We start from the raw sequence: 22,878 nt of genomic DNA on the forward strand, positions 1-22,878 counted from the left end.
AATCCTTCATTCGCCCATAAATTCAAAACACACGTGAAAACACCCTTTTTGCACCCTTTACCCGGCACAGAAAGCAGGAGCGCGCTCCTAAACCCCAAAGAACCAGAATATTTCGGCAGAGTTCAGCCCCGATTTTGAGGAGAAATCCCCCAAAATGAAGAAAGCATCCGAGGCCAGGCTGGAAGGAGCCAGGACCGCGGCAGAGGCGGAACCCAGGCGAGTTTTAAGTCCCGTTCCAGCCCAAACCATCCCGTGAGTAACAAAGGGAATAAAGAGCGAGCGCAGACTGCAAACCCCACAACAGAGCACCTTAATATGGCCAGGGCCTCATAAATCCTAAATTGTTTTCGAAAATTACATCCCTGAGCAGGGCAGGGGCAGCTTTAATGACGCTTAATTGGGTTTTGGTGCCCGAACCGGTTCCGCAGAGCCGCGGGTGCAGCTGAGTCAGGAGCGCTGCCCCACGAAGGAATAATCAAAGCTGAGGATTTTGGGGTGGGAGCCTCGCAGCCCTCGCTGCCCTCACTTCAAAGGATTTTCTGCCCGCTGACATCAGCGGCACAAAGCTCGCATCAGCAGCAATTCCGGGAGGAGCTGCGGAGCGCAATTAACAGCAATTAACGCGTCACTCGCCGCGCCATTCTGCGCTATCGGGAACTCGGATTTTGCAGCAGTGAAAGGTGGAGAATGCTGAAATCTAGAGAGTGCTGAAATCTAGAGAATCCTGGAAGATGGGGAATCCTGGAAGATGGAGAATCCTGAAAGATGCAGTATCCAAAGAGCTGCAGCATCCCAAAAGCTGCAGAATCTCGAAAGCTGCAGAATCTCAAAAGATGCAGAATCTCAAAAGCTGCAGAATCTCAAAAGATGCAGAATCCAGAAAGATGCAGGATCCAAAGAGCTGCAGAATCCCAAAAGCTGCAGAATCTCAAAAGCTGCAGAATCTCAAAAGATGGAGAATCTCAAAAGATGCAGGATCCAAAGAGCTGCAGAATCCCAAAAGCTGCAGAATCTCGAAAGCTGCAGAATCTCAAAAGCTGCAGAATCTCAAAAGCTGCAGAATCTCAAAAGATGCAGAATCCAGAAAGATGCAGTATCCAAAGAGCTGCAGAATCCCAAAAGCTGCAGAATTCTGAAATCTGCAGAATCCCCAAACTCCAGGTGTTGACCCCCGGCCCAGAATGACTCTGGATGATGTCAGGGTCATTGCCCAAGAGCAGGCGGCACCAGGTTGGGCGTTGGAACCCTGAAATCTGGAAATTTTGGGTTTTTTGGAATTTGGGGAATTTTGGGAGTTTTGGGAATTTCAAACTTCCTGTGATTTCTGCCACTGACCTCCAAGAGAACGCTGCTTTTGGCTTGAGGCCTTGGAGAAGGCTCCCAAATTTGAGTTAAAATCACGGGAAAGAAGTGTGTGATTTCACAGGGTGAAAGGTTTGGAATTTGGGGTTTTTAGGATATAGTAATGACTATGGGACAAGATGGAGGTTCTTGGACATCACCTCTCTTTTCTTGTTCTTTCCTCTTCACGATTTTTCAGGCAGCAGTTTTTGAATAGTTAGTGCTGCACTGCGGGTCACAGGAGTTTGGTTATTGGGTCAAAATTATAAATAATATAATTATTAGTTCTCTCTTGGACTGTTTAGCTTTAAAACACCTTTTAACAAACTCCATCCAGCTCCATTTTGCTCGCATTTACTGGCAGCTAAAAGTCTTACAAAACTCTCTTTACTTTAGATAAGATTTAATAAACAACCGAGTCCCAACAAGAAATTCGTCTCCTTCTGGTTTTTAATCCTGACCCTGAGTGAAAGCAGAAGAAAATGAAGACAAGCCATTAATTAAGTGGTGCAACCAAACCACCACAGGCGGGGACAAATCCCCAAAATCTGCCAGGGAAGCGATTCCTGAGCTCTGGGAACTCTGCCCGGGCTGTGGAGCACGCCCAGGGTGTCTCATCCAAAAATCCTCCCTGATCCCAAATTCCTGCAGCACGGGATCAGGAAAAGCTGCATTTGATGCAGGGAGGCTCTTCTCAAAAAAATATGCCAGGTCACTTTTCTGGGGTTTTTTTGGTTGCTAAAAATGGAATTTATTGCTTTTTCTGTTGCTTTCTTTTTTGTTTTTTTTTTTAATTTTTTTTTCTTTAGTTAGAGTCGGGAGATTAAAATGCGTGAGAGGTGGAATTTCGTGTTTATTAATTCTTATTTGTCTTACAGCACTTTCAGCTAACAAACTAAAAAGGAAGAAATGGTGATGGATTTCACTTGTTAAAATAGTCCAATTAAAAACTAACTTCAATTATTTTGACTTTTGATCTAATGACCAAACATCCCTGACCCACAGTGCAGCTTTTTTTTTTTTTTTATTCAAAACTCCCAGGATTTAGGGTCCCAACAGGAATTTTTAATTTCGGATGACCCAGCTTTGTCAGGATGTCAATGTTTGAGGATATTGAGGTTCACTGGGATTTTTTTTGTCTTTTCACAGCAGCCAAAATCCCTAAATTATGCAGTGGGATTTCTGTTTTTGTTCAGATTTTAAATCCTGGAAAAATAACAAAAAGATGTCGGTAAACAAAAAGATAAATTCAGGGAATTAAATGTTGGAGGAACACAAAAGGAAAGGGAATGAAGGGAGGAGGGAGAAGAAAAATATCTCCCTTAACAATTGCTAACCAGAGCTGGGCTGAGGTGTAGAATATAGAGAAATATATTAAATAAATATAAATATTGCATAAATAAATATAAATCTTTTAGAAATAAATATGATTCTAGAAATAAATTTAAATCTTATAGAAATAAATGTAAATCTTATAGAAATAAATATAATTATTACATAAGTGTTATATAAATCTATGTGAATGGTACAAGTTAAGCATAAATAATGCTTATATATATATTATATATAATATTTATATTTATATTTAAATAATGATATAAACAAAATCAATTTATATCTATTTAAATAAAATAGATAAACTAATATTTAATTACAAGAAAATTCAAATGTTGGGTTGGTCGAGGCAACAAAAATTGAATAAATTCAATTATATAAACAACATAAATCTGCTCTGCATTCCCATTTTTTTTTTAATGAACGTATTTTAATTTAAAATATTTGAATATTTTTTATTATTTTTTTAATTTAAAAAATTAATGAACAATGAATTTTAATGGTTTTTGGGTGGAGCCCAGGGCCAGATCCGAGTCCCTTCGGTGACTTCGTGTCTCCCCCTGCTTGTCCCAGGTGGGATTGCAAAACCTGCCTCAGTTTCCCCACAACGCCCGCGATTTTTCCCTCTCCCTCAGCCGCCCCAAATTCTTCCTTTTGCAGCACAAATGTGGCGCCGGTTTTCCCTGTGTCCCGTAAAAATCCCTGACTCGGGAAAAGGCACCGGGAAGGGCTCCAGGGAATCTGGAGAGGGAATTTCCTTCCCTTTGACAGGGAATGGGGTCCGGGGCACGGAGCGGGAATTTGGGTGGGATTTTGGGCAGGAATTGTTCCCTGGGAGGGCCTGGCCCAGGGAATTCCATGGATTTCCCATCCCTGGAAGTGTCCCAGTCAGGCTGGACAGGGCTTGGAGCAGCCTGGGATGGGAGAATTTTCCCACTTAGCTTTGGAATCATTGCCAAAGTTCTTTAGAATAATTCTTACTCGGTTATGGAATTTTTCTCACTCAGTTTTGGAATTATCCCCCCTGGGCTTTGGAATTGTTCCCACTCCAGTTTGGAATTATTCCCATTCGGTTTTGAAATTATTCCCCCTAGGTTTTGGAATTTTTCCCACTCAGATTTGGAATTATGCCCAAAGTCCTTCGGAATTATTCCCCATGACTTTGGAATTATTCCCGCTGGATTTTTTTTTTTTTTCCCCCCACATGGCTTTGGAATTATTCCCATTCAGATTTGAAATTTTTCCCACTCAGTTCTGGAACTTTTCCCACCCTCCTTTGGGATTTTCCCTTTCCCCCGGGGGTAACGTCACATTTTCCGGAGGGTTTGGGGCAGGGAAAGGCGGAGTTTTTAATGGGAACAAACCGCAGGAATGCAAACAAACGATGCGGGAGCAGGAGTGAGTATTTTTAGCAACCTCTGGGTGTGGCTCGGTGTCACCCTGGTCCTCCAGGGGTGGCTCCGAGGTGACAAATTCCGGCCACCAATCTTCCCCGGGGGGGCTGAATTTAATGGAAATTCAAATGCTCGGGGGCATTTGTGCTTAATTAAGTGATTTTATCACTGATATTTGAATATTTGGAGTCTGATAAGACGCGGTTTGATTCATCGCGGTTTTTTGTTCGGATGTTCAGTGTTGGCAAAGCAAAAATAGGGCAAAGATGAGGATTTGGGATTTGTTTCTTTTAAATACGGATAAATATTCCTGCCAGGAGACGGCAAACCAAAAACTTCTTGTGAAGAGAATGGAAGAAGTTGCAGATTTCGGAAGGGACAGAAGAATCAGAACGTGATTAATTGGATTCTTTGATTTATTGGTGCTGCTCCTGCGCTCTATGTAAACGGAGAGGGAAGGGCAGGGATGTGGGGGGAGGATTTGGGATGGAGATTTTCCCTCCTGGAAAATTCCCTTTGCACATCCCAGGGTTGGATCAGCTCCATCCCATCCCTGCCCGAGAGGAGAGTGCTGATCCCTGAGTGGGGTCACACCGGAAAATCCACCCCGGGCACTTTGCTTTGGAAATCCAGGCCGGGAAGGGCCTGAAATTATTTCCTTGAATCCCTGGAGATTCCCCAGGGAATAATTTTGTCCCTCTCGGAGAGGCACTTCCCGTGCTGGAGGTGGTTTGGGGTTAGAAAAATCTGATAGAATCAAACCTCAGGCAGCGCAGGAGCTGCGAGAGGGAGGAAAAGTGGAATAAAATCTGATTTTAATAACAAATTGCCAGAGTCAGCGCATGGGGCTGCACAGGACACTCCAAACACACAAAATATCCCGGATTCCAGTCCAGAAAACACCCGAATATCCCAGATTCCAGCCCAGAAAACACCCAAATATCCTAAATCTTGGGGTTTTCCTGAAGGGTTTCCCCTGAGGGGAGGAGAAGTTTTTTGCTCCAACCACCTCGGAATTTCTTCCTATTTCTTCACGAAGCCCTGGGGCGCGCAGGAGCTGATTCACTAAAAATACAAAACAGCTGAAAAGAAAAACAAAACAAAACCAAAAAAACCAAAACCAAAACCAAGCACACAAAAAACCTCCCCAAAACCAAACACAAACACAAAAATAAAAGCAAAAATGAAACAAAAAACGCTAAACAAACAAAAAAATCCCCCCAAAACAAACAAAAAAAACACCAAACCAACCAGCCAACCAAATTAAAAAGAAGAAGAAAAAAAAAAAAAAGCAAAATAAGTGTCCTGAAAGGTGCTGCTGCCAATCCCCATGCTCGTGTTTCTAAATGCAGCTGTTGCCCAACATCTGGATGTCCAAATCCCAAAACTCCTGTGGCGCAAGGCTTGTGTAGATAATTAATGATGTAATTAACGCTTGTGGAGCGTTCCCTCTGTCATTAGGGGAAGGATCATTGAGGGGTTGATTTGTAGAAAAAGCAGATTTGCAGATTTCCTTTGTGGATTACAGGAATTTCAGTGGATTGGTGTGGAAAGGAATCCCTGGAGGGGGGGGGGGGGGGGGGGGGGGGGGATGGAAACGAGATTCCCTGGAAATTCCGGTGGGGGGGATTTAATTCCTCGTTAATTCTCAGCTTAATCACTCATTACTTCCAGCTATTACCAAATATTGGCCAATAGAAATATTATATAATATTTGCATTTATTTCTTTCACATTTTAAGCTGCATGTCCCCACCTTGCTGATTGTGCTTGCTTACAATATATAATGTATAAAATGTAATATATAATATGTTACTTTATATATACATATATACACACATATATATGTATATAGTTATAGTTATTTCTTATATTTATTTCTTTAATATGCTGCAGAATGTCCTTGCCCATAATATGTAATATTTATATTTATTTCTTTCCCACTTTGCAGGTTGTCCTTATCCATTATGTGTAATATTTATATTCATTTCCTTCACATGTTGCATCTTATCCTTGCCTATAATTTATAATATTTATATTTATTTCTTTCACAACTTGTCCTAGCCTGGTGCCCCAGGGAGGGTGACAGTGCCCAGATCCTGCCTGAACACGCTTGGCCCAGAATTTTAGGCCTGTTTTTTGGGGAACAGCCTCGTGAGTCGACTGGAAAATTCAATGCAGGGCTTCAATTAATTAAACAAAACAAAAAAACCCCAAAATCTGCATTTTTTTTGCTGTAGGTAGCAACTTTTCACCCCAAAATCCAGGCTGGCTGAGCTCTGGGAAAATGCAAAATCTTCTCAATTTGGAACCGGGGGAGGCGTTGAAATTCAGGAAAAAATCCCAAAGTCAGTTCTGGGACCCCCAAAAGTTTGGAATAAAATGGAGAGGAGAAAGTTTTCCATTAAAAGTGGACTGACAGGACAGGGGAGTGAGTTCAGACTGAAACAGGGGAAATTTGGGTTGGATTTGGGCAGGAATTGTTCTCTGGGAGGTTTCCAGGTGATTCCGTGGATTCCCCATCCCTGGTTGGATCCACCTGGGGATGGTGGGAATGTCCCTGCCCATGGCAGGGCGTGGCACTGGATGATTTTTGGGGTCCCTTTTACCCCAAACCATCCTAAAAAAGCAAAACCCAAAAGTGCATCTGCATGACAGCATTTAATGGGTACGAGAAGCTCGATTTACAAAACTCGCTGGAAAGGAAAAAAAAAATCAAAGAATTCCAGGAGGGTCTACAACAAATCCCCACTCCCATGATTTTAATAGATTTTAGCAGAAGGATTTTGCAAAGAGATTTGATTTTACAATTGTAAATATTTTTTTTTTTCCTGCCCCCCTTGATTTGCATTAAATGAGATAAAGACAGGAAAAGAAGCTGGGAGAGCGTTACATGGTGGAGTTAAGCAGGAGTAAAGAACAGCAAGAAGCTACAAATTCCTAATTTTCAGAAATGCCAAGTAGAGCTGATTTTATTTGTTTCTTTTTCAATGCTGATTCAGCAAAATTTACAATTATGAACCCAAGATTTTTCAGTCATATTGTTTGGGGGGATTTTATGCTTTTTTTTTTTTTTTTTTTGAGAGAAATTGATAATAAAACGTCCATATTGGCATAAAAATGAATTTATTGACACAAAGCTTTTAGCAAACCAAAAAAAAAAAAAAAAAAAAAAGGAGATAAATGTAATTTTTAAATCTGGTTTCTTGGAAAATTCTGAGTTTTGGTTCATCCTAATTGGAATGAGGTCAATAGAGAAATTATGGTTTTTCCATAGGCTGGAAATTCTAGTCCTTGGGCAGGTCTAGTGCCAGGAATCCTTGGATTTATGGACTCCATGGGAACAGGAATCCTTGGATTTATGGACGCCATGAGAACAGAAATCCTTGGATTTATGGACTCCATGGGAAAAGGAATCTTTGGATTTATGGACTCCATGGGAAAAGGAATTTTTGGATTTATGGACTCCATGGGATCAGAAATCTTTGGATTTATGGACTCCATGGGAAAAGGAATCTTTGGATTTATGGACTCCATGGGATCAGAAATCTTTGGATTTATGGACTCCATGGGAAAAGGAATCTTTGGATTTATGGACTCCATGGGATCAGAAATCCTTGGATTTATGGACTCCATGGGATCAGAAATCCTTGGATTTACGGACTTCATGGGAAAAGGAATCTTTGGATTTTTGGACTCCATGGGATCAGAAATCTTTGGATTTATGGACTCCATGGGAACAGGAATCTTTGGATTTTTGGACTCCACGGAACAGGAATCTTTGGATTTATGGACTCCATGGGATCAGAAATCCTTGGATTTATGGACTTCATGGGAAAAGGAATCTTTGGATTTATGGACTCCATGGGATCAGAAATCCTTGGATTTATGGCCTCTGTTGGGGACAGGAATCTTTGGATTTTTGGACTCCACGGAACAGGAATCCCGTGATTTTTGGACTCCATAGGAACCTCGGGAGCTCGGCACTTCTACAATCCATTATCCAACAACCTTTAGTCGGGGCTCAGCTCTGCTTCCCGGTCTATCCACAGATATCCAGGCAAGGTTTAGGTTGGCCTGCAAGTTCCACAACAAAACAGCCGCCGTAAGTCAACGCCTAAAGGACTCCAACTCCCCGCGCCCCACAAAGACCCCAGAGCACACGTACCCCCAAACCCAGGGAATCCCCGCGGGCCCAGCAGGTTCCTGATGTCCAGCAGGGCCGTGGAGCCCACCAGGGTCTGCTGGGGGAAGGTGGTCAGGGTGGGCCCGGGGTAGATGACGGAGTAGGGTGGCAAATCGGGCTCCACGATGTCCACCACGGTGTCGGGGTATTTGATGACGCAGGTTTCGTTGCGGGTCACGGCGAAGGGCTCGGGGCACGCCAGGCCCGGGGGCAGGCAGCACTCGTGGAAGGGAGACATGGGGAGGGGAAGAGCTGGAAGTGAGCAGGAAAAGAGGGAAAATCAGGGAAAAAAAAAAAAATCCTCGGTGAGGCGGGAAATGCGCGTTCAGTATTATGAAATTTTGGTAACACCATTATTGGGGATTTTCGCTAAATTTGGATTGGGAAGAGCTCAGGTAGGAGTCAGATTTGTCCAGTTTAGTTTTCCAACCAGAAATTATTTTCCTTTCTGGTTCTTTTTCTTCCTGAACTTCCCGGTTCTCAATATAATGGTATTTTTAACACCATCACCATTTTAACCCCAAAAACTTTCATCCTATCGCTTCTCCTCCCAGGATTTTCACTGTGTCCATTCCACTTTTATTGCCAGTGGAAAACCACAACTCTCAACTCAACCCCAGATTTTAAACTCAGGTTTTAATCCTCTTCTAAATCCCAAATGTGGAGGCTGGAGCTCCTCCCAACTGGTTCCAGGTGGAGCAGTGAGATCCAGGCTGGAGATCCACCCATCTTTTATGGGTCTCATTAGGGAACCAGCTGGATGTTTGAAATCTCAGAGCACTTTAAACCCAGCCTGGTATCGAGGCCAGAATTTTCCTGGGCATTGTTTAATTGCATTGTTTAATTAATTAATTGAAGGCCATGCTTGCCCTGAGTTGTGCCCACACGGATTGGGCAAGGAAAACACAGGGAGAAGGGATAATTTCCCTCGTTTTATCTCTGTGAAGCTGCTGCAGGAGAAATTAAGGGAGGAAAAAAGAGAGACTTGAAGTAGTTTCCTAAACAAATCCCCATTTCACCCCAAAAATCTTTAGGGGAGACAAAATCCAGGGAGGATTTCTCCTGTCTCCACCTGAACATCCCATTTTAACCTTCCCGGGCCTTAGAGAATTCTGATTTTTTTTTTTCCCAGTTGATTCAATTCCAATCTCCTTAGACTTGAAGGTGAGGAAAAGGCAAGCACGGAGTATTTTTCTGTCTGAAGAGATGGATCTGGACTGGCTGATTTTGGCTTTGGGAAAAGAAGGTTGGTCTGAGGGTTGGGATCTTCAAGTGATTCCACACAATTTGGAAAAGCTCCTCCCAGAACTCCTGAAAGGAGGTGGAAAAGGAGCACTTGGATGTGCCTTCTACATTTGGAATTCAGACCTATGAATATATTTTAACCCAAGCCAGTAATAAAGTGGATTTTGAGTAAGAAAAATCTGTGTTCTGCAGGATTGGGAAAATATTTAGGGTGAGTTCTCCAACTTAAAAGACACTGGAGGCTCCTGGAAGACAGCTGAGGGTGAGAACATCATAGAAATTAAAATTTAAATTATAATTTCTTTAATGACACCGAGTCTTTCGAATATGAAGAGAGTGCAGTGGAATTTTTGAGACTCTTTAGGACTCAGAGGGAGTTTTCTGTGCCCTCCCTGGTTTCCACGAGCCGGGCTCTCCCCTCTGAAGTGTAAAACTTCAATTAACTCCAAACTAAAGGACAATAGAAAGGCTCTTTCTGGAAAAACACCCCCTTGTCCTTTCACGAGCTCACCCTGTCATTTGATATTCAGATAGCAATAATAATAATAACAACAATAATTGATTTAAAATTCAATAATTGATTCAAAATTGACTTACCCGGATCATCCAAGGAGGAGAGTAAAAGAAAAGTGATTAGGGAAGCTTCTACGTAGCAAATGCTTTTATACACGTCCCCAGAGCGCCTGGAGGATGTGACACCCTCTTTGCATGAAGTCTTAATTAGTTGCAAAACAAACTTTGCTGCCTGCATAACTTCTGCGAGTAATGAAACTGTTTTGCTCCCTGTTTGTGTTTGTTCCCTCCCGGAGTTTCCCAGAGCGTGCTACGCCCGCCGGGCAGGATTCACTTTGCCCTTTCAAGGGCCAAAAAAAGGGCTCGATCTGCAGCTAATTAACCACATTTCAGTTATTTCGGGGCCTGATCAAGGGTTCTTTTATTAGCATTGGGTTTTCCCTCTCAGGTTCTGGGAAAGGGAGCTGCAGTGGCATAATTTCCAATGGGGGATCAGTATTATTTTTGTAATTTCCCAATGCAGATGGGATTTTTTAATTCCAAAACCACTCCCAGGGATATTAATTGTACCAGCTAGGCATCCACGGGCAAGGAGCAAAAATGAATTTATAATTCCACAACTCTCAATGAATCCCGTGAATTTTCAATAAAACTTAAATTTCAATTAACACCTCCAAAAGGGGCTGACCTCGTGGAGAAAGCTCGGCCTTACAAATCCTGGGATGGGGTCCAAGTGGAGCAGCTGGACTTTGCTCCTGGGCTCTGCAGGGTTTGACCCCGGTGCAATTAAAAGCAAATCCCAAATCCCACCCACAACTCCTGGCTCTTGACTCAAGGTGAAGTTAGTGAGCCTCACACGGACTTGGTTTCATTTGCTGGGGCTTTTTTTCCCCCCTTTTCCCCCCAAGTTTATTGGGTTGGAAAAGACAAAACTGTGGGAAAGGGAAGGTTGGAAGTATCCAGGTTTTCTTGGGGCAGAATTAAGAGGGGAAAAAGTATTTGTAAGAAATTGCTCTGTTCTGATGAAAACTTAATTTAACACAAATAAGAGATGTGAGTTTAATATGAAGACATTAAAATATTGGAGAAAAGGGGGGTGGGTAGTTTATTAACATTTTTGAGCAAGTCAGACATGGATTTAGGATGCTTTTATTAAGATTTTAAAGACGAAATCAATGACAAAAAAAAAAAAAACCACAATAAAGAGATAATCAGGGTTCTCACAGAAAGAGATTTCTGAGGGAGCCCCCAGGAACGTTTGGGGATAACAGTCCCCAGCTAATTTTATTTCTTTACTACATGAAAGATGTCCTTAATTTAAATCCTATTGGAATACCGGGATGGGGCTCACTTAAATATTTGGGGACATCCTTAAAAGCACAATTCCACCTCCGAGGTGTGTCCCTAATGCCCAAATCTGCATAAATCACTTGGGATAACCCCAGCCCTTTTGTTCCCAGCTGCCCACAAACGCTTTTGCCTTAGGACCCCTCTCAGGCTGCAGATAATTTATGCTGAGAAGGAAAATTGAGAGTAAATAATAATTAGGAACAAAGAGAGGCAGCTCAGCTTCCTGGGAGTTTGCCTGGAATATGAATCCTGGGAAAGAGGAATGAGAATTGTGGATATCCCATCCCTGGAAGTGTCCAAGGCAGGTGGGAATGTCCCAAGATTTAAATCTAATTAACCTGCCTAAGGTTATATGAAAGCAGTTCGGCAGGATTCACCCAGCTGAAATGTCATTTATGAAGAGATAAAGGGACACTAATGCGTATTTTTATATTTTATATTAATTTTTGCATTTTTATATTTTGTATTTTATTTATATATTCCTATATTTCTATATATTTCTATTTTATATATGTATATATGTATCTATACGTACCTATATATTTATATTCTATGTTTATATGTTTATATATTTATATATGTTTATATGTATATATGTATACGTATATATGTATATATGTATATATGTATATGGTTTTATATGTATATAGTTTTATATATATATATTTTAAAATAGATATTTTATATTTTAAAATTTTTATATTATATATTTCTGTATTTCCATAATTTTTTATTTCTGCATTTCCATATTTGGGGTTTCTTTTTTTGGTATTTTATATTTTGTATTTTATTTTCTTCCAGAATTCACATATTAAGATTTGCTTCTTGATATTTAACCACTTAACACTCTTTTAAAAAGACAATAATCAATTTTATCTACATAAAATTGACACAATGTGCTGCCAAGTGAAGATAAATCTGAAGGTTTATCCATCAGTGCTCCATGCTCCTTCCATTCCCTTTTTCCAGCCCCTTGTGCTGCGGAACTTTTTGGGATTTATGGAGATTTCTGCTCTGTGCCCATTCCATTCCCTTTCTTCCAGCCCCTTGTGCTGCAGAACTTTTTGGGATTTGTGGGGATTTCTGCTCTGTGCTCATTCCATTCCCCTTTTCCAGCTCCTTGTGCTGCAGAACTTTTTGGGATTTGTGGGGATTTCTGCTCTATGCTCATTCCATTCCCCTTTTCCAGCCCCTTGTGCTGCGGAACTTTTTAGAATTTATGGAGATTTCTGCTCTGTGCCCATTCCATTCCCCTTTTCCAGCCCCTTGTGCTGCAGAACTTTTTGGGATTTGTGGGGATTTCTGCTCTATGCTCATTTAATTCCCTTTTTCCAGCCTCTTGTGCTGCAGAACATTTTGCCACTCCCGGTGATTTCTGCTCTCTCTGCATTTTTGTGTCCTCTATTAAAAAACTCCTCGGCCCCTCCCTCAGAACCGGATTTTCCGTTGCCTTTGGCAGATTTTAATTCCAGTTATTATCTGGGTTTAGCAGGGAGAGCACGGGAGGCAAATGAATTGTCAGAGGTCACCCCGGGAGCAGCTCCCGTTTATCCCATTCCCAAAGATTTGAATTCCGGCGGCTCCTCGAGGCCTTGGCCGCGGTTCTGTGGGATCTGGGGGGGAAGGAGAAGCCCCCACAGCCAGGGATGAGCTGCTCAAGATGGGAAATGAAGCAATGGGAGCTCCAAGATCTGCCAGGGAGGAAGGGAAGGGTTGGCAGCACTTTTGGAGTGTCCTGAAATGGCTTTTCCAGCTCGGGCCTGGAAATATCCTCCAGCAAACACAACCTTGGTTTTATTTTAATAAATTACTCTAAAAGTGCCCTGTGTAGTTCACGTTGTCCCAGTGTGCTGTTTTATGGAGCTGAGGAGTGGTTTTGGTGGGAAAGAACTTAAAAATTAATTTAATTCCAACCCCTGGGACACCTCCCAGGAGCCCAGGCCTTGGCCAAGCAGGCCTCAGACACTTGCAGGGATGGGGAATCCACAATTCCCTGGAAAATCTCCCACAGAACCATTTTTTCCTAATTTTTCCCTCTGAATGAACAGCAAACTTTGATTTCTTTCGATTTCCCCCTCACCACAAAAAAAAAAAAAAAAATCATCCACATGGAGTTTTCCAAAACTGCTTCAGGCCGTCAAGGCCCAATCCCTAATTAAAACCCTGGGCTTGGTTTATGTCTTTCGAAACCTAAAGCTGCCACTTAAGAAATCTGCAATTACTGGGGCCTGCAAATTGCTCACGATGGGGTAATGATCCTCAGTCAGAAAATAATTCCTTTTTAATGAAAATCCTGCCTCAAAAATCATCCCTTAGGAAACGCTCGGCTCCCAAGGAATACTCGTGTCAGTGTGGGTTTATCATCTTTTTAACAGTTAAAGAGGGGGGAAAACCAAGCAAATAAATAATAATAATAATAATAAAGACAGGAAGGTGAAACAATGGGAATTTTCTTCAATTGATTGAAATATTAACAAAGCCTTTTGTGTGTGTGTGTGAGGTTCTAATTAGTTCCAGGCTAATTTTTCAGGACTGAGTTCTGCATTCTTTCCTTGTGGGTCACGTTGGCTTCATTTGTATTTTCTGACCTTCCCACTCTGCTCATGTTCCTTCCTCAGGGATGTTTTCAATCCCAGAATTCCAGAATAATTCTCTTTTTTGGATTGTGAGGCTCAGAATTAAACTGAAAAATCAATTGTTTTTCCTGAAATCCTTGCCCTGACAACCTCCAAACTTTTATTAAATCTTGATCAAAGGTGTTGTTTTTTTATGCCTTTATCAATATGAAAAATTCAGCCCTTTCCCTAAATCCAAAATTAGCCAGGAATGATCTCAGCATTTTGATTTAATAATTGTTCCCTGCTGTAATTCCTGAGAAATCAGTGTTGTCCAATGTCCAGATTTTCTCTGCAACAAATTCCAGCATTTACCTGTTCTGGGAAATCTGGCAGAAGTAAAAAACCAATTTTCAAATCAGAATCAAACCAGAGAAAATATTTGTAATTATTAATATTATATTTATAATAACACTTATGATTGCAATATTTAATTTAGTATATTGCTAATATAGCATTATTTATGACAAATATAATTAATATTCGCATTTTATTATGTTTATTACATTATATTCTAATAAAATAAATGTCAAGTTTTTATATTTTTATATTTCTATTTATATATTTATATTTTAACTTATTTATTATTTATATATTCATGTGTATTTGCGTATATTTGTGCATTTATCTACCCATATATTCTATTTTATTTGTTTATATTTATATTTATTCACGTATTTATATATGAATATATTTGTGTATTTATGTATCTGGGTATTTTTATATCTGTAATTTTTATATGTATGTATTTATATATTTATTTTTATTGATATATTTTTATAAACTATGTATTATATATCTATTATATAAATATGTATTTATATATTTCAATATACATATTTAAAATACCTATTTATGACCAAAGAATGTCCATTACCAACCTTGCCACGTCCTTCAGAGTGACTTTGTGACTCTTTTTGCAATCCTGCAATCCTGCTGCATCCCTAAAAGCTGCTAATGAGCGTTTTGCATGAATAAATCATTAATGTGAGTTTGCAAAGGACTTTGAAATCCTTTAATGTGAAACTTCCCGGGGCTGTTCCTGGGGATTGGGAACTTTGCAGAGTCACCCATTTTTTGCAGCAAGGATTCCAGAGAAGAGCCCCAGAAATGGGATGAATTGGTAAAGAAACGGAAATAGGAATAAAAATGGGGAAATTAAACCATATTCAGGGGAAGGGGGTGAAGCATGAGCCCTTTTCCTACTGAAATCTCCCAATATTCCAACGAATATTGAATATTCAACTGAATATTCCAATTATTTATTATCTTTCCCAGCTGGGGGAAGAAGGGAGGGAATTTTCCCTTTTCCAAACATTTTCCAAGCAGGAATGACGAGGTTTTGCTGCAAATTGACTCCTCCTGAACAGATTTTCTGGAGCAAATGAGCAAAAAAAAAAAAAAAAAAAAGAAATTTTGCAGCAGAGAACCCCCAATTTCCCAAACCCTGGGGAAGAACCTGGAGCCCCCGGGAGGATGTGAGGGATGCAGGAAAGGTGAAGGGAAATCACTCCGCGCATGCAGAAATTGGGATTTTGGTTCTTATTATTTTAAAAAAACGACATTTCTCCACCCTATTTGTGCACTCAATCTCTGAAACTCTGCTTTGAGCATCACCCCCCATTAAAGGCTGACAAAAATGCTCATTTTGGTGCAGTTTGACCAAAACCTGCAGATTTCAGCTCATTGAATGAGGCAGGGAAAGTGCCCTGTGTGTCCCCCGAGCTCTGCCCTTCCCTACAGCCAAATTTCCTGCCCGCGGTTGTTTACCTGCTCCTTGTTTGCTGCTTTAATGGAGCAGTAATTTTAATTTTTTTCCTCTTTAAATCCCTCCAAATGATGAGGTGTGACGGGGAGAGCCCCGAGGCAGCGACTCGGATCACGTCCTGCCTGCACCAAATGTCCCAGGTGCTGATTAATTAATGGTTTGCACATCCCTTGTGTCATTATCCCGAGTGTGGAATTGGCTTCAGACACCCATGGGTTGAGCAATAAAAGCCCTCAAAGATAAACAGATCAAAGCTCAGCTGTCATTCCAGTAATCAGCTCCTAATCAGGTCAGGATTCTTGGCCTCATAAGGCTTTTTAAAATTTTATTATTTCCTACGCTGCATCTTTATTAAATCCCAATAAGGGAATAAATTAAATCCCAATGGTGGAATAAATTAAATCCCAGTGGTGGAATAAATTAAATCCCAATAATGGAATAAATTAAATCCCAGTGGTGGAATTAATTAAATCCCAATAATGGAATAGATTTAATGGAATAAATTCCATTATAATTAATGGAATAACCTGGATCCAGAGAGAGACAAAACCCTTTCCCTGGGTTTCACAAATCCATTCCCTGTGTTTGTGTTATTGTGGTGATTTCTCATGTGTCTCTCAGGAAATCATGGAATGTTTTTGGATGGAAGGGGCCTTAAAACTCATCTTAAAAAGGGCAGGGACATTCCCAGCATCCCTGGGAGCTCCAGCTTGGCCTTGGACACATCCAGGGATGGAATAATCCCTGCTAGTGCCTCCTTATACTCACAAGGAAGAATTCATCCCCAAAATCCCATCTAAAGCCCCTTCCTGTCAGCCTGAACCCATTGCCCCTCATCCTGGCCCTCCATCCCTTGGGAATTGTCTCTCCCCATGTTCCTCAGAGTCCCTGCAGCTCCTGCCAGACCACAGAGAGGTCACCCTAAAGTTTCTGGAGGCTGAACAATGCCAGCTGTCCCAGCCTTTCCTGCCAACCTTTCATCCATCCATGGAATTCCATCCTGGAGCCCCCTCTGGGCTCTCTCCAGCAGCTCCAGCTCCTCCCCAGCTCTGCAGGTGGGGTCTCACCTGAGCCCCCCACCTCATTTTGTTCCCTGTGCTGCTGCATTAAATCCTCACCAGAATCCTGAGCATCCCTGGATCTGTTCCAGAGGCCCTGTGGGATGTTATTATGACACACAAAATGACTTTTTTAATGAAAAAAAATTAATAACCCTGGGTTCTGACGCTGTTAAAAGTTGTCTGCCCAAGGAGTAACCAAATTTCAGGTGACGTTATTACCCAAGTGACAAAACCATTCCAATTTTGCATGGTGGCTGCAATATTTCCATGGCTGATGCACTTTGTGTGTCTCAAGCATTTAATGAATATTTGGGATTGGCTTTGAAGTTGCTCCCTTTCAAGAAGCTGAAGCTTCAGTTGTGCAGCCCCGGGGAGCTGCAGACAGACACCTTGGAGGCTTTGGGATGGGGATGAAGCTAAATGAGAGATGGAGATTTTGATACTGCTGGCAGGGAGCTTCGAGGGAAATGTCCTTTTTTTCATTATTATTTGATTTATAAAATACTTCGTAAAAAATTCCCACCAATTCTGGGATCATGGAATGGTTTTGGGTGGAAAGGGATCTGAAAGATCAGCTCATTCCAACCCCTTCCATGGGCAGGGCCACCTCCCACTGGATTGAGTTGCTCAATATCCCATCCAGCCTGGCCTGGAATGGATCACATCCTGGAATTGATAATTTCTTCAGCCTCAGTCATCACAGCCTGCACATTCCCAATTAATCTGGTTCTTCACTCAACTGAAATCTTAAAGTAATTCTAAAAATAAAACCCTCAGTCTAGTGAATGAATTATTGCTTGAATAGTTTTATCCCTTCACTGTCAGTTTAATTCTTGTTTTGCTGCAGTCACAATGCACTCTGCTTTAATGAATTAAATGAAACATTTCCCTTCTCAGAAATGTTTTGGAGAGGAAAAATTGAAGCTGGAGACTTCTTCCCCTTGGTTAGCCAAAATTACACGCTCAAATTATCCGAGTTGAGCAGAAATGTTGGCTGCACCAGCTGAGTGAAGCATTTGGGGTTCTGGCTTTGCCTTTTTTAGTTATGGCCATAAATAAACTGAAATTAGGTGTCCCAGCAATTGCAGGGATGCCACCAACCCCTGGTTCCCAATTGCTTCCATCCTGTCCTACAGCAGAGTTGTCAGGATATTACCTGTGGTCATCCTGGCCTCCAAACTGTGGTGCCAGGACATAAAACCTGAGCACATTCCAGCCCTAATTAGGCCAGGGAAGCAACTTGCCCAGTAGCCCAAATCCAATGCCAGCTGCTGATTGTTTCATTTCCACTGAGAAACAGAGTTCAGGTCAGAAAAAAGGAAGGAAAAACCACTCCTGGAGACTTTACAGAAGCTGATCTGAGGGTCAAGGAGGAATTATTCCCAAAAATGAATTCAAGTATGAAGATGACTTGGGAAAAAACACATTTTTAAAAATTCAGATTTTGGTTATTAAATGGACTTGGAGATTCTACACAAGTTGAAGATGGTGAGACAATAAACTATAAACCATGAAGGTGTTTCTGGAATAAAATGCTGAATGTTGACTGAAAAACTGAAAGAATTGGTGCCATGCAGGGTTTGTGACCTAATTAGGCTCTCTTCTAAAAAAGCATTTTATTCTCAATGAGCGATTCAAACCAGACATGTGGCACAATCTGAAAACACAGGGAAATACAGCTGCAATTACATTTATGCAAAAACATGTAAATGCTGTTTGAATGTGGAGCTATCTGGGATGAGTCTGGCATCGTTTTAATTTGGAAATGGCCATGAGACAGACGAGGCAGTGACTAAACTGCCAGACAGAGGAAAAACATGGATGGCCATAAATTAAATTACCTGAATCAACAATGCCGGTCATGAGAAGCGTTTGATCTCTAATTAAGTCGCCTAAAATGAGGTTTCAGCCTGGAATGGGGATTGCCACCAGCAAGGAAACAGGGAAGGAGCGTTGCAGCACCAAATCAAAGGCTGGGATTTGGAAGGGAGTGTTTTCCATGCGGGATGAGCTTGGGAAACACATCCTGAGAGCAAAGGATGGCCCCAGGGCTGGCCAGCACGGTATAAAACCCACTGTGAGCGCAGGATCCCCCATCCAACTCTCCTGCCTTCTTCTCCTTGGTGACACAGGTGAGCTCCAGCCACCTCCACCTTCCTCTTGTCCTTCTCCTTCTCCTCTTTGTCTTGCCTTCATCTCTGCCCTTGCTACTCTGCAGCTTCTGCTGAGCATTTCTCTCCCAGACTCAGCTACCAGACTCTGCTCACGGGGAGGAGATGGGAGAATCTCTGGGGCTTTTTGGGGATGGGGATCCTGATCCTTTCTTCCTCCCCCATTCCCTGTCCCTCTCCCCTCTGCTCTTTCTCCTGCTCAGGCCGTGCCTCACGTTCTGCCCGTGCCTGTCCCCAGGTGTTCCTGCAGCCACAGCCATGTCCTGCTACGACCTGTGCCGGCCCTGCGGCCCCACCCCGCTGGCCAACAGCTGCAACGAGCCCTGTGTGCGGCAGTGCCAGGACTCGCGGGTCATCATCGAGCCCTCGCCCGTGGTGGTCACCCTGCCCGGGCCCATCCTCAGCTCCTTCCCCCAGAACACCGCCGTGGGATCCTCCACCTCCGCCGCCGTGGGCAGCATCCTCAGCGAGTCCGGGGTCCCCATCAACTCGGGGGGCTTTGGGCTCTCGGGGCTCTCTGGCCTTGGTGGCCGCTACTGCGGCCGCAGGTGCCTGCCCTGCTAGAGCCGGGCCGCACGTCCAGCGAGTGCCTCCCCCAGGAAGCCCCAGCCCAGGGGCCCGACTGAGGCTGCAGCTGCTGGCCAGCGTTTCCACAGGCCTTGGGCCCCCTCCAGCCCTCCTGACAAGGAGGGAGGCAGACGTGGCCAGCTGAGCCTTCTGCCTGTCCTGCTTTCTTCTGCGCCTCCCCTGCTCTGCTGGCCCAGGGGCTCAGCCCCGAGCCTGGTGCAGGCAGACCACAGTGTGGCCACTGCTGGCCAGGGCAGCCTGGCCCAGGGGCCCTGCCCACCCTCTGCTTTGTTTCTGTCTGCACACTCAATAAAGTTCACTTTGCATTGATCTGGAGCCTCCTGCAGTTCATTCCACTTTGGGATCCACAGCTAAAGCTGCTCTATGGGGCTGTGGTGCCCTGGGGGGGGTTTGGGTGGTCCAGGGCCACTGATGGACCTTGCTCACACCTGGTCCAGGTGAGAACCGACAAGGGCCACTGGAATGACATGGGGCAATGGAGGGAGTGTGGCCTTGTGACAGTGTGACAGGGTGACCAGGAGGCAACCAGGAGGTTCCCCAGGGACCACTGAGCCATGACACAGGTTGGGGACATGCTGAGGGTGGGTGTATCGTGGATTTCGGACAGGAATGGGCACACAGGGACCGTGATCCCACCTCTGAGAGTGAGCAGCACTGACTGTGACATCGCCTGGGACGGTACCCAGGCCCAGAAGAGAGCAGTGTGTCAGATTTTACCTTTTTCTGTTGCTGTTGGGCCACACCCAACACATGAAAGGTCACACTACATTTCAGAGGGCTTATATTTTTTCATTACAAGAGCACATGTTTTTTATACTCTCTACAAAGTTTACACCTCATTAATTGGTTGCAGTAAATTAACATAACGTTCATGTAAAACCATTTCCGCCTCTGTTTTTCACAAAACATTTATGGAAATACTTTTCCCAGCTATCTTTTTGTTTACATTTTTTTTTCTTTATTTTTGTTCTCTGTACCAACAGCCTTGATAAAATTCCTTTCAGAAACAAACCTTATCCATTAAGCCCCCTCCCATATTTTTCTGACCAAGAGAGGGGGCAAATGAGAGGTGTTGCCTATTCCATGGCATTTTTAAGTCAGGATTTCTTATCTCTAAGTTTGCACACGGCTGCATGCTGTGTGTCCGGCCCTGAGAACTCTCTACAAATCCATTTCCTGCAGCAGTGGAAGCATCTTACCCCCACCAAAACTGTCCTGTGGTCAGAAACATCAATTGCTGAGGAGTCATTCTGTGTGTCACCATGTCCTGAAGGAGCAGGAATCTGGAGCAGACCTGCAGAAATGTGCTGTGCTACTTGATTTCAGAACTTTTTTCCAACCTTGAGGGTTCTGGGATTCCTCCAGAAGAGTGACCCATCCTCAGTCCATTCCCACTGTGCCAGTGTCTGGCACAGGACTCACATTTCTCTCTGCACACCTGCCCTGGGTGCCACATGTCACCTCAGCACTGGGGATTGTCCCTGTGCTCCAGGGTTTGGATGCTGTGCTTGGATGGAGGCTAGGATAACAACCACTTGTAGCTGGAAATGCACAACTAAGGCTTTAGGAAGATGTCTGTAAATCTGCACAGAAATCTCTTCTGGAAGGTCAGTGTTTAGCCTCAACAACTGGAACCCGAGATCCAACCTCCCTCTGGGCTCAGATGTCCCCTGGGACATCTCCTGGTGACTCAAACAAAGCCACACTCCCTCCAATCCCACCTAACCCTCCCCTCAGGGCACCACAGCCCCATGAAGCAGCTTTAGCTGTGGATCCCAAAGTGGAAGGAACTGCAGGAGGCTCCAGATCAATGCAAAGTGAACTTTATTGAGTGTGCAGACAGAAACAAAGCAGAGGGTGGGCAGGGCCCCTGGACAGGCTGCCCAGGCCAGCAGTGGCCACACTGTGGTCTGCCTGCACCAGGCTCGGGGCTGAGCCCCTGGGCCAGCAGAGCAGGGGAGGCGCAGAAGAAAGCAGGACAGGCAGAAGGCTCAGCTGGCCACGTCTGCCTCTCTCCTTGTCAGGAGGGCTGGAGGGGGCCCAAGGCCTGTGGAAACGCTGGCCAGCAGCTGCAGCCTCAGTTGGGCCCCTGGGCTGGGGCTTCCTGGGGGAGGCACTCGCTGGACGTGCGGCCCGGCTCTAGCAGGGCAGGCACCTGCGGCCGCAGTAGCGGCCACCAAGGCCAGAGAGCCCCGAGAGCCCAAAGCCCCCCGAGTTGATGGGCACTCCCTCCTCACTCAGGATGCTGCCCACGGCGGCGGAGGTGGAGGATCCCACGGCGGTGTTCTGGGGGAAGGAGCTGAGGATGGGCCCGGGCAGGGTGACCACCACGGGCGAGGGCTGGATGACCACGCGGGAGTCCTGGCACTGCCGCACACAGGGCTCGTTGCAGCTGTTGGCCAGCGGGGTGGGGCCGCAGGGCCGGCACAGGTCGTAGCAGGACATGGCTGTGGCTGCAGGAACACCTGGGGACAGGGCAGGGAAAGCAGTGAGAGGCACAGGGAGAGACGCTGCTCGCAGGAGAAAGAGCAGAACCCGGGGAGAAGGGACAGACTGGAGAGGGAGGAAAGGGAGATCCAACAGCCCTGAGCCCAAAGAGTCCCCTGCAAAGAAATCCCAACATCTCCCACCTCTTTTTTGGGTAAAAAACAACCACAAAACCCCCGTGAGCGCAGGATCAAGGAGAAAGCACTGGGGAGGCGCAGAGATTCCAATGAGGAGCAAGGAAAAAGAGAAGAGGAAGAGCAGAGTGAGCCCTTGGAACTCACCTGTGTCACCGAGGAGAAGAAGGCAGGAGAGCTGGATGAGGGATCCTGCTCTTGCTCTGCCTTTTATACTGCCACACACAGCCCCAGGCCCAGACGCGCCTTTGCACAGGGAACGTGTTTACCAACAAGCTCATATTTTATGCAAAGCATCCCCAATTAAGTAAACTCGAGGTTGTTTATGTTCCCTGCAACGCTGCCTTTTCATTTCCCTGTGCAAGACGTGCCCATTCAGCCAATCTGGCTCCTTTCAAGTGCCAGCATTAGAGGCCAAAATGTTTTTAGGGTATTTTTCAGCCCGAACCAGGCTGATGTTTCAGCCAGCTGGGTGGAGTGGTGTCGTATTTCCAGGTGATGTCAGCATCTTCCCCTCCTGAGGCAGCTCTGAGCCTTTGGAGTAATAAATGCAGTTTTTTTATTATAAACCCAGGATTAAAGGGCTGGCTTTGGCGGGGACTGGCCATCAACATTGGTCTCTGTGACTCCAAGGCCTTTCAAGCTTTCTTAGACATCATTTATTCTGCAGAGAGACTTCATGGGATGGTTT

General features: G+C 44.0%; 1 protein-coding gene and 2 pseudogenes across 3 annotated transcripts in view; 2 read left to right on the forward strand and 1 right to left on the reverse strand.

Moving 5' to 3' along the window:
• LOC306814003 (claw keratin pseudogene) overlaps positions 1-22,878 on the forward strand; it is a 47,240-nt pseudogene that overhangs the window by 6,897 nt on the left and 17,465 nt on the right. The window lies entirely within an intron of this gene.
• On the forward strand, positions 19,237-19,727 carry LOC306813929 (feather beta keratin pseudogene; annotated as a pseudogene). The gene has a single exon. The product of its transcript is annotated as a feather beta keratin pseudogene (transcript).
• Positions 21,706-22,011, reverse strand: LOC306813932 (feather keratin 1; the record flags this gene model as incomplete). Its single annotated transcript, XM_079329606.1, has 1 exon — positions 21,706-22,011. One exon carries the CDS (start codon positions 22,009-22,011, stop codon positions 21,706-21,708), a length of 306 nt encoding a protein of 101 aa, XP_079185732.1.

Source organism: Erithacus rubecula, assembly GCF_903797595.1.
Source record: "Erithacus rubecula genome assembly, contig: SUPER_33_unloc_1, whole genome shotgun sequence".
NCBI lineage: Eukaryota > Metazoa > Chordata > Aves > Passeriformes > Muscicapidae > Erithacus > Erithacus rubecula.